The sequence below is a fragment of the Miniopterus schreibersii genome, assembly GCF_964146895.1.
Source record: "Miniopterus schreibersii genome assembly, chromosome: 8".
Taxonomy (NCBI): Eukaryota; Metazoa; Chordata; class Mammalia; order Chiroptera; family Miniopteridae; genus Miniopterus; species Miniopterus schreibersii.
Genome location: NC_138109.1, coordinates 28,670,861 through 28,682,881, shown reverse-complemented (window position 1 = coordinate 28,682,881; position 12,021 = coordinate 28,670,861). Strand labels below are relative to the sequence as shown.

Sequence of the window (12,021 nt, the reverse complement as noted above, 5' to 3'; positions counted from 1 at the left end):
ATACAGAGGTGGGCAAAAGTAGGTTTACAGTTGTGAGTGTCTGTGGAAGCTAATAAAGCTATTGTAATAATCATGACCTGCATGTCTTTTTCCATATGAACAGCTATAAACTACTTCTGCCCGGCCCCGTATAAGAATATCTACAAATTGTCCTCACTATTCCCAATTGTTCTAAATATAAAAATTTAATTATATTAATAATTATACAAAGTCAAAAAGTTGAAGATAAGAAACATTTTAATAAGTCTCATAGTAAGAACCGCTGAATACCACTTTGCACTGGTGATGGCAGAAAAAAAGAAAGGAGAAAATTCCTCAGAGATGTTTAAAGGAAGAATAGATTTAAGAAAAAATTTCTTTGGGCTCTACAGCCTTCTTTTTTATTCTGTACCTTTCCATGCTTCAACATGATGCCAAAAAAAGAATTTACTGAATAAAAGTAGCCAGGAAGGGAATCAAACATTTATAAGATATATTTATTTTTCTGACCAAAGTGCAGTGATTTTTAAATCTTCTTAAACAAATAACTATGAAAAAAATATTCAAGAAAATAAAATACAAATGAGAAATTTAACCATTAGATTTCTTCTACTTTATACTAACCTTATATTTAGTCTAGAAAACAAACCCAAAACCCCCATTTTACCATAAATCTAGTGCATGCATTTCAAAGTTGCAATGCTAGGAATTTTGTTGAGATCAACTTAATCATTAATAACACTATATAACAGAGCATAAGGAACACATGTTATTAGATGTGCTCCTTGCCCTTTACCCTCAGATTTATGTCAGAATAAAGCTGACAATTCTGCCAGGCTCTGAACCCCCAGTACCCCCATCCCAATCCCTGGAAGCAAAAACTATGCCCTGTCACACAACTGTGTACAAGTTGCAGTAAAACTAAAATGTAGCCTAAGTTTTCTTACCTTTCTATAGGATATGGTCAGTTACTGGATAAATACTAAAATATTTCTAGCAATTCATTTCATGAGTTTGTTTACCAAACACATTGTGCAAGAACTAACTACACAAAAAGTTCCTTTGGAATTTGGTCCACAAATTCACTTAACAGGTTGGAAATTTAAAACCTATGAGAAAAAGAGAAAGTGAGGAATCCCTAATCCTGACACACCGTAATTATTAAAGGGATATACATATACTAAGCAGTTTTGCTCACAAAAGGTACAACTACAAAAGGGATATTCTTACCGAATAAAAACAAAGAACTAGCTAATGCCCTTCTTTGTTTTGTGAGCACCATAGCTAAGATGAAGTTAGACCCGAATTCACTGTCTACTCTTGTGACAAAAAAAAAATTAAAGATAAAAAATTTAATTTGTCTTACTACATACTTTCTGGCCACTAACTGTGATGTAGTTATGAAAGATTAAAATTGCCTTAAAAAGGGATTGTAATAGCAGCTATCAAAGCAATACAAGCATGATTTCAAGGATGCTTTCAGGTTTAGAGTTAGCCTTCTTTGTCAAAAATCTTCACAACTTCATCAAAAACCTGTAAAGGAAAAAGACAGTAATAATTTTAAAAGCAGATATTGTTAAAATACCATATGGCTTAAAATACATCAATTTTATATTAACTTCCAAAACAGATCATTAAAAAACATATTATGACCTTCTTAGTTTCATCTGTTTTACTTTAGACAGTAATATAATATTATAAATAATACATATAAAATTGTGAACATGTTGCATGCAATTTTATTAGTGTTTTGGGGACAATACAAAACTTCTTAATCAGCTACCAAAAACTGATAAAATGCAAGTGACTTATCTTCCTAGTTCTGATTCTAAAACACTTAAGTTCTCTGAGATATTACCTCACCGCTGCAGAAAGTGGCAATGGATAAAAAACCAAAAATGACTATATAATAAAAACCTTCCAGAGAAGAAGTTCCAGGAAATTGGGGAAATACTGGGTGCACTAAAAGGCACTAGAAACAGTTGCTGGGCACTGAAGGCCTGCAAACCACAGTTGAGAGACAGCTGACTTATGAAGGAAGAGAGCAGCACTGAGCCACAGAAACCCTGTATCTCTGGAGCTCTGTGATTTTTTTCCTTTTTATTGAATTTATTGGGGTGACAACACTGGTTCACAAAACTCTACCAGTTTCAGGTGCACAATTCTACAACATCTGCACAGTGTATTGTGTGCCCACCACCCCAAGTCAAGTCTCCGTCCATCACCATTTACCCCCGCTATGCCCCCCGCCCCAGCTATGTGCTCTGTGATAGTAGGGATGAAGGCAGCCTGGGGCTCCTGAGCCAGGTGACTTGTCAGTGATATTACAATTTTTTTTTAAATGCTCATGGTCCAAACTGTAGTCTCAAATGCCAATTTTCCAGTGTTTGAGAAATAAGGTTTGGCATTCATAAACCACCCATTTCTTATGAAGAACAAGTCTGAAGCTATAAATGCATCTTAGACTCTCTTCAAGAAGAAAAAGCCCAATTTTTCATTTAGTCTCCAGTGTCTTGAGGAGCAAACTATTCTGTCACAGTATTTTTTTCCTCCTGCCTACGCCCTCTGTTACAGTTTTACTCGACTTTTTTCTTTTTTTCAAAGGCAGGATAGGGATACTCACTTCATCAACAGATTTAGAAGCATCTATTTTCTTGACTTTCCCCATTTCTTCATATAAGTCAATAACTGGCTTTGTTGACTGAAGATAGGTTTGAATTCTGCAAAAAAGGCAAATATTGCAAGGTTCTAAGTAACCATCCATTCTCCCCATCTTACAGGCTAGATCAAGGACAACACTGGATTTGACCCAACTGACTCCCTTAGCATCTTCTTAGATAAGCCATTTCCCGTTATTTAAGCATGACATTTTCTTTCCTGGACCAAAATGAGACAAGTACTTAACGTGCTACTCAAGTTCCAAACTGAGGCTGAGGTGGCTTTTTGTATAAAAAGTGCAAAGTACCTCTTTTCCAAGCTCTCTCTGTTGTCATCACTCCTACCACTACTCTTTCCCCTCTCAAGACATCGCTCAATACAGATCTAAAAAGAGAAATAAATAAAAAGTTATTTTAAAAAGGAAAGAGATGAATTTGCCATTCTTTTAACCTGAAAAGAAAATAAAGTTTGAAGAGTTAAAAAAGACCTGCATTAAACCAAATGTGTCTAATTCATTAATCATCATGTAAAGTCCTTTTAAATTTAAACATGTGGTTCAATTTATATAAACTAGGTTAAATAAGTACAGAGCATAATAAGAATTAATTCATGACTCAGGTTTTCCTGTGTATTTTTTTCAAACCGCAATAAAAAGAAGATCTATATGTGTATGGTTCCATCTAGGATATATTATTAACTTATTAGGTATGAATTACATGCCTCTGACTTTGTTCCATTTTTGCTTACTTTTCAATAATTCCATAAATATCCAAATACTTAAGAATCAACATATTTGCATTTGAATAAAGTATCCCTTGTTAATCATGAATAAACATTCCTTAGTTATAAAGCTGTGGTAACATTCTAAAGTTAACTTTGAAGAATAAGTGAAAACATATTTTTGGGGGTTGGAAGAAGAGAGTTACATTTTAAAACAACTCAAAGGCTTCAGCAAGAAGGCTCCACCAGAGGCACATTTGCAATTCAACCAGCAACTTCCTTCAAGGCAGTACTTCAGATTCTTATTCTTTCAGGCTGTTGGCATTAATTTAATGAACTTTACAGGCGTGAAACAGTCAGGTCTTTTAATTAAATGACTCCAAGAAATTAATTTAGTTATTCAAAGGTATGTCTAAGTATGCTATTAGAAGTGCCAGAAAGAAAAAGAACGCTTTCCTGCTTTTTTCCCCCCAAGATCGTTTTACTCTATGAAGACAAATCAGGCTATCTTAAATATTTCCTTAAAATAGAAAGTTTTCCCAAATTCTCCAAAATGTGTGCTTCTTTTCCAGTAAACAACCATCCTAAGGCAAGATATTCTCTGATAACAGTGCATACCTAAGAAGTAATAGGGCAGCTTCATTACCTAACATTATTGTACAAGTCAATTTTTACTTAAAAACAAAGTGAAACAAATTCTCCTTATTTAAAAAATAAAGCAAATTTTAGGTCCACAAGGTTGCTGATAAGTATTTAATACACCAACAGCAAGACAGTGCTGTTCTGTCCATCCAATGTTCCAATTCAAAAAAATACTGCTGCCAATATAAAATGTAAATATAAGTAAAAAGTCACTTTGTATTTCTCAATAGTTGACATGAAGTTGCTTAAAGCCCGTATGGGCAGATGAAGATGTTCATTACCTCATTATTACAATCAAAAAACAGAACAAAAGATACATCTGCCTTCCCATCCATGGTCTTATTCCAGCCTTGAAGGTTGTCTTGATTTCTTGGAAACCCATCAATCAAGAATTTATTCTTTTGAGCATTGGCTGCCATTGTCTGATCCATTTCCTAAGGGAAAAGGAAGAGTTAGGGTCAACACTACATTAACAAAATGCAATTTCTTAAGCAGGGTAGTGGATATACTGGTGATTCTTTTACTATTATTCCTTAAGTCATAAGTAAAACATGAAGGATGCATAGAAACAAAGACTTAAAGAAAATGATCCGCCCTGGTCGATGTGGCTCAGTTTATTAGCATCATCCCATGCACTGAGAGGTCACTAGAAAGGTCAGGGCACATGCCCGGGTTGCAGGCTCGGTCCCCAGTAGGGGGTGTACAGGAGGCAGCCAATTTTCGCTCTCACATTAATGTTTCTCTCTCTCCCTCTCCCTCCTCTCTTAAAAAAAAAAAAAAATCAATAAAAACAGTTTTAAAAAAGAAAAAGATCCATTATATTAACACGGTTGCCTCAAGCTGGTAGAATTATGGGTATGTACCCTTCCCCCATTTTATGCATATAAACACACAATTTTTTTATAGTTTCTAAATTTTCTGCAGGACGCATGTATTACTTTCACATACACATTCACAAAGTTATAAACAGCAAAAAGAGAAAAGTAAGTATTAATCGATATCTTTGCTTCAGCCACTAGAGACCCTATCCTGACTCCCCTTTCCTCTTCCCAAGTCACTCTGTTGTGGTGAGAAGTATGCTGCCGCTAAAGGCACTCAGATTCTCTGTAATAATTCAAGTCCAATTGCAAAAAGCTTTGGAAAAATATAAAGAGACTGCTAGCATTAATGATTAGTGTAGGAGTCAATATCCTTTTTTTTTTAAACTGAAGCTATTTAAACCTAAATGCCACTGTCTACCCCCAAACACCGGCAGCAAAGAAAACAATACATTCAGAGAAAGACAGCAAGAAGAGCACATTTCACCATCTTCTTCCAAAGTCTGAATTTGGGTAGAGCATGGGAATATGTGAATGGGAGATGCAGAGCTCTAATCTCCAAATCCTTACCACTACCAATCCCCATGGGATAAGCACACATGCATGACTTAGTCAAACTCCCGAGGAGCCTCTATTCCAAAGCAAACTAACATCCAGTCCCGTGAAGTGCTCAATCTGTTTTCTAGTTCCTCGAGAGCAATGGCTGTGAGGACCCCTGATTACTTTATCTGAGGGTTGGCTTTATCCCAGCATCTAGCTTCTCCAATATTCACAAAACTTCCACAGAATTCTTTTGGACCCCTGCTATAGCATTTCTACCCCAAGTACGGTAGTGGAAGATATCTGAAGAGGTACATCAGTATTCTACTCACTCAACACACATTTTTTTGAGGCCAACTATCAGGGAACATGAAAAGTAAAGTCATGGCCCTTGGGGAGCTCACAGTCCAGTGGGTAACAAATACGTAATTAAAAGTGCTAAGTTCTATGATAAGGTATTAAAGATTACTATGATAAAACAAAGAAGGAAGTACAAACTACCTGGGAAACTGGGAAGCTTTACCCAAGAGGTGGCAGCGGAGCTGAATTCTGAATAGTGAAATGGCAGGGGGACGGGTCCAAGTACTTCAAGTGGTGTAAACTAGAGGTGTAAAGGCTCAGAAATGAGAAAGCATAACAGTTTTGATATGTCTGAAGGGGCTAGTACAACTAAATCTTAGGATATGTGTAGAAAGTGGTAGGAGATATGACTAGAAAGTATATAGGAGCAAGATTAATGAAGAATTTGTTATGTCACACAAAGCGATATGGTTTTTATTCTGGAAGTAATACAGGACCACTGAGGAATTCTAGAACACGCTCACATCACCTTTTAAAAACAACCACCACCACCCTGACTGCACCATGAAGGATGAATTAGAAGGGGACAAGGAAGTTTAAGGCAAAAAGACTAATGAAGAGGGTCTAGTGATAGTCAAGAAGAAAAGGGGATCTAGACTAAGTGACAGTGATAACAGAGAAAGATAATGGAAGGATCTGCTCACCGAGTGAATCTGGGAAAGTGGGGACAGTGGAAAATACAGCATGACACCCAGATTTCTAGCTTGGGCAGCTGGGTAGATGGGCTGACAGAACCATTCACCAGGAGAGGAAATAAAGGCGATCACATTTCAGATGATATATTCAGTCTCTGACATGGTGATTTTGAGACACTTGTAAGATGGTGACATGGTGATTTTTAGACACATTCAGATGGATGCCTGGCATTTAGTTAGAAACATAGGTCTGAAGGGGGAAAATGTGTGAGAGCTAGATTTGGCATCATTTGACATTGAAAGCCTTGGGTGTGGCTAAAACCACCCAGCAAGAAATATATAAAATGATAGAACCCAGGATGAAACCCTTAGAAGTATATGGTTTAGGAAACTTGTAGAAGAGCTATCAAAGGAGACTTAGGAAATAGGAGTCACTGAAGTAGGAGAGAATCAAGAAAAATGGTGTCACAGAGAACAAAGGAGCGAGTTGCAAAAAGACATTAAGCAGTTAAATGCTACAAGAAAAATGACTAAAAATACCCCCTAGATTTGATACAAATTATTGGTAACACCAGCAAGAATAGTTTCAATGTAGATGGACATAGAACGTGACTGCTAAGGGTTAAGAGTAAAAAGTGAAAAAGTAAAAAATGTAGACTAGTCTTTCACAATGCTTAGCTATAAAGTGGAAAAAGGGCATTGCACCCAGAGAATAAGGAGATTTATTTACCCTGCAACGGAAGCAGGTTACTCTAGTCTCTGAGACAAGAGGTAAGAATGTGTGTGAATGAGCTGCTCTTCATCCTCAAGTTTTTCTGGTTCCATCCAGATGCTCACATATCTCTTTTCCATCCGGCTTTAACTATTTCTTGCTGATCCCATTCTTGCATTTCTCCTTTACTGTTTCTTTTATGTGAAAATATCCGTTAATGACTACAGTCTTGGGAACCCATAGTGGAGAGTTATCATGAAAATGCAAGGTATATGTTTTTCAGGTGGGACATATTTTAGTTTGACGGCTGTTAGTCTTAGCATTTCATACTCAAGATGTTGATGCATGCACCAGAAAAGGAGATATCAAGACTGAGAGAACGGCAACAATAGGAAGGTCAAGGGAGGGAGGGAGGGAGGGAGTTTGTGAAAGAACAGAAGAGGGAGAGGAGGAGGGGGAAAAGGAGGGAGAGGAGGAGGAGGGGGAGGAAGAGGGGGAGAAAGAGAAAAAGAAACAGAAATGTTAAAGGAACTGTCAAATGCACACATATGAATGTTAAGTTGAGCCGTAGCTGATCCTAGACCACGGTAGAGAATACTTGCTACTGTCCAATTTCTTCCCAAGTGAAAGTGGAATTTCCATTCTTAAACACCATGAGCATCTTTTACATGCAAGAAATTCAATACTCTGATTTTTTTCATTACTCAAAGAAAAGGTAGATTGAATTTCTCATTTCCTTGCTGATTTAAACTGGTTGGCATTCACACTCCTTACCCTCTTTAACAAACTGATGGTTATCTCAACTGGCACAATCTTTCCATCTTTAATGTACTTTTCAATGAGTTCACCATACTGTGAATCTGGGTTTTTCCTTTCATCACGAAGAAGTTCTCCTGCAGAAAGGTGTGTGTAGCCATATTTCTGAAAGAAACAACACATGGGGGAGGGGGATCAGAGTACATTCAACCCAGTAGGACTATTGGTTTTTTCCCTTAGTTTTAATTTCTATATTCTATTTTTCTTACAATAAAAAGCTTTGCTTGTATACTAAATAATTTAAAATTTTAAGAGAGATTTCATGCAATCTCTCAGTTTGCTTAAAAAAATATACTTTACCTACATAGGGCATGGTAGCTATAATGTTCACAAACCATGAAATCCTCCCAAAATTTATTTAATTATTCAAGGCATTACCATATCTCATTATATTCCTTCACAAACACAATCAATGTTTAAATGTTACTAACATTCAAAGAAGTGCCTAACAAATATCTATAAGATTCAAGACAAAAAAACAAAACAAAACCCAAAAACCTTACCCACATTCTATAAAATCTGCTTCCCTTCCTTAAACTCAGCATGTCTAAACTGAACTCATCAGCATTTACACAAACCCCATTCTTCTGTTTTGTTCCCCTTCTCAGTAAACAGCACAAATCCCAGTTCCTACACAAAATTAGCTTTCCTGACCACTCTGGAGAGTATCACTGTCTCTCCACCGAGACCAGTATCTTCCTTATTACTCTCAAAAGTCCATTTCCTACCTTTCTAGAGAGGTTTCATTAAAATGGGAATACAGTTACCTATTTTATAAGTTAGTGGGATGATTGAGGTAATATATGGAAATTGCATATCAGAGAGTCTGACACATAGTAGGGGATAAAAGCCATCAATTACCTCTTTGCCATTATGAAAATATTTATCTTAAATAATCTGGAAGTATTTTTACATTTTATACACACACACACACACACCATTTTTATATTATAATATGTGTATATATATTCACTTGAACGGTTTTGATAGAAAAACTAATCAAGGAGCTTACGTGAGATAATATATATTCCTATCTATGAAAGGTCATTAAGTTTGGTATTAGGACTGTGATTAGTCATTTTTATTAAGTACTTACAAATGCTCTATCAGGTCACAGGTTACAGTATAGGGTAGCTGAGCTAAGTCATGTGAGATGCTATGGCACTGTTCTGCCATTTGCCCAAGGTCAGGGTGAGGAAGCAACATAGCCCTAAGAGATCCCTCGAATACTGAAAAGCTTTCTCTGCATGAACTTGCACATTCTCTTTGGTTAAATCAAAAGAACCAGAGAATCTACTTTTCAAATGTTTTTACTTTCAAACACTCAGAAATACATTCAATGTTCAGTTACAACAATCACATCATCCTAAGTTCTTCAGATTCCCTAAGTGGGTTTTTATCCTATCTGTATAGTATACAATAAATATTTATAACTTAAATCTTACCTTTAATTTCCGTGTTAATATTTGAAACAGCCCACACTCCCACCCCCCCTTTTAAAGTAGAGGTTTCAATTGCACATTTTACAAAAACTAACTCTTTCAATTACCCAGGCTGTGGTGAGTTTTTCTTATTTTGGATTGCAGAGGCCGTATGTTCTTTACCCCTTTTCTATTTCAAAAAATTGTTGGTTAAACTTGTTTTTGCTTATTAAAGTAAGTTAACAGTAAGGTAGTCAGCAAAGGAAAACAAATTCTGAACAGTTTATTTGCTGACTAAAACTGGGCATGAAGTTTGGTGCTAATAAACAAAAACCGTATCTTTCATGTCTCTTTTAGTCATATAACTCCTTCCATTAAAAGAAATGACCGAAAGTGTATTTAGTTGTTGTAATAGGTCTTTTAAAATATCCCTATCATGTAGAGAAAATATTTAATTATGTAAACTGTTATTTTAAAGTTATTTCCACACCACACCATTTTTAAATGCCTACTTTGTTCACCAAGTATAAGCAAACTTTTGAAAGATGGATGTAGAAAGGACTTTATAAAAAATGAGGTGTTACGTACTTTCCCATTTATTATGTACAATTTTCAAAAAGCATTTTGCATACACTGTCCACAAACTTTTATAGCAGCTTCGTTTCCCACTGCTTACTTTGGCTCCTGCTTGGAAGTCTGTGCTTGCCGGCTGCTCTCATCTGGTCTAGAGATTACAGCAGATGGTAACACTGAATAGATGCGGAGACAAACAGTGCTAAATAATGGCAAGTGCTAAGTGAAACACCAATACAATTGCTGTGTATGGGCTGCCTCTGCTATACGAAAAACACAGACGTTTAGAGCCCAGCTAGTAATTTAGAAATTAGTCCATATACAGTTTCCTAACATTGCAGGACTCAAATTTGCAAGCTTTATGTTGTTGCATTAAAATGGGTTTGGGCATACCACTTTTTTAGTGAAACTCACTGCAAACTGTAGAGGTACCAGTGATATTTTAAAAAATAATTAGTCTGTCAAAAGAGAGAACCCCTTACCTGCAAAGTCCAAGGAAATTAAATAAATATAACATATTAAGCCTACACATGTCTTTCTACTTCTCATCCACATTCCATTTTTTAAAATCTCCCACTTGCCCGGCCGGGCGTGGCTCAGCGGTTGAGCGTCGACCTAGGATCCAGGCGATCGGGGTTCGATTCCCAGTCAGGGCACATGCCCGGGTTGCGGGCTCAATCCCCAGTCAGAGCGTGCAGGAGGCAGCCGATCAATGACTCTCTTATCATTGATGTTTCTCTCTCTCTCTCCCTCTCCTTTCCTCTCTGAAAGCAATAAAGATATATTTAAAAAATAAAATAAGATCTTCCACTTACCAGTTACTTTTTTATACTATATTTTTATTAAGGATTTTGCAGTAGCTGTCCCCTTACCACAGTTCCTACAACAAAAAAGCAACTATCATTTACATACTAGTTATTATGGTATTTTACTAATAGCTACACTTTAAAGAGCATGTTTTCAAAGCATTCAGCTGTCATTAAGAAATCACTGATGCCAACTTTGAGGAAAGCAAGAATGGATATTTCTTAGGCTTAAACAAAACTTTTTCACATTCTCTGAAACTTCCTAGCAATTAAAACCTAATGGGTCACTAACTAGTCTTAAGAGCAACATTCAAAACCACAGCAGGTTATAAATACTATAAACTATAATTACTTGCAAGCTACTATTCAACTAAAAATAGTTTTCTAGAGACAAATGTATAAGTAATTCATTTAGAGTAACAGTCTTAATGTTTTACTTTTTCTCCTTTAACACGCTGAAAAACAACTCAACTTTTACGAACCATACACTAAGATTTGGAGGGAGAAAAAAAGCACCATGTTCTCCGTAAGTACAAAATGGCATTCTATATTACGACAACTAGGCAAATGTTGACAAATAACGGTATAAAATTTAAAATAATATAAAAAAGTGATAATGGTATAAAATCTCAAATCATCTTGATCAATTTCTCTCACTTCCTGGCAATTGTCTTTCCTTCTTTCTAAATTTAGCTAATGTGGATCTATGTGAACAAAAACAACAACGAATAAAGAGTTCAAGGTAAATGGCAAGTCCTTGAAAGCAAGAAGAGATCCAGATGCCAGGCACCTCCTCCTGCTAATGTGCCAATCAGAAAGTGCCACTGGACTGCTACTGAGCCTTGTATTACATAGAGGGAGCATAACAGAGATATTACATACAAATATATTTTTAAAACAAACCAGAAGGAAGAAGTAAATCTGTCAATATTTGTATATGACATGATACTGTATATAGACAACCCTAAAGATTACACCAAAAAACTACTAGAACTGATAAATGAGTTCAGTAAAATAGCAGATTACAAAATAAATATCTAGAAACCAGTAGCAGATTACAAAATAAACTACCAGAAAGGGAAACTAAGAAAACAATCCCATTTACAACTGCATAAAAAAAAAAAGTTAGGCATAAATTTAACCAAGGATGTAAAAGAGCTGTACTCAGAAAATTATAAGACACTAAAGAAAGAAACTGAAGAAGATACAAATAAGTGGAAGCGTATACAGTGTTTATGGAGAGAAAGAAGTAACATCATTAAAATGTCCATACTCCCCAAAGAAATCCATAGAGTCAATGCAGTTCCTATCCAGATACATTCAATGGTATATATCACAGAA

General features: G+C 36.0%; 1 protein-coding gene across 1 annotated transcript in view; it reads right to left on the bottom strand.

The window, feature by feature from the left end:
* Positions 1–219: 219 nt before the first annotated feature.
* Positions 220–12,021, bottom strand: part of CMPK1 (cytidine/uridine monophosphate kinase 1) — a 32,439-nt gene continuing 20,637 nt past the window's right edge. Inside the window, exons 2-6 of the mRNA XM_081145126.1 lie at positions 7,839–7,985; positions 4,281–4,433; positions 2,945–3,021; positions 2,603–2,699; positions 220–1,512 (exon numbers count right to left, since the gene is read on the bottom strand). Of these exons, the coding sequence (XP_081001252.1) occupies positions 1,471–1,512; positions 2,603–2,699; positions 2,945–3,021; positions 4,281–4,433; positions 7,839–7,985 (516 nt within the window). The 3' untranslated portion in view covers positions 220–1,470. The remainder of the gene's footprint in view (positions 1,513–2,602; positions 2,700–2,944; positions 3,022–4,280; positions 4,434–7,838; positions 7,986–12,021) is intronic.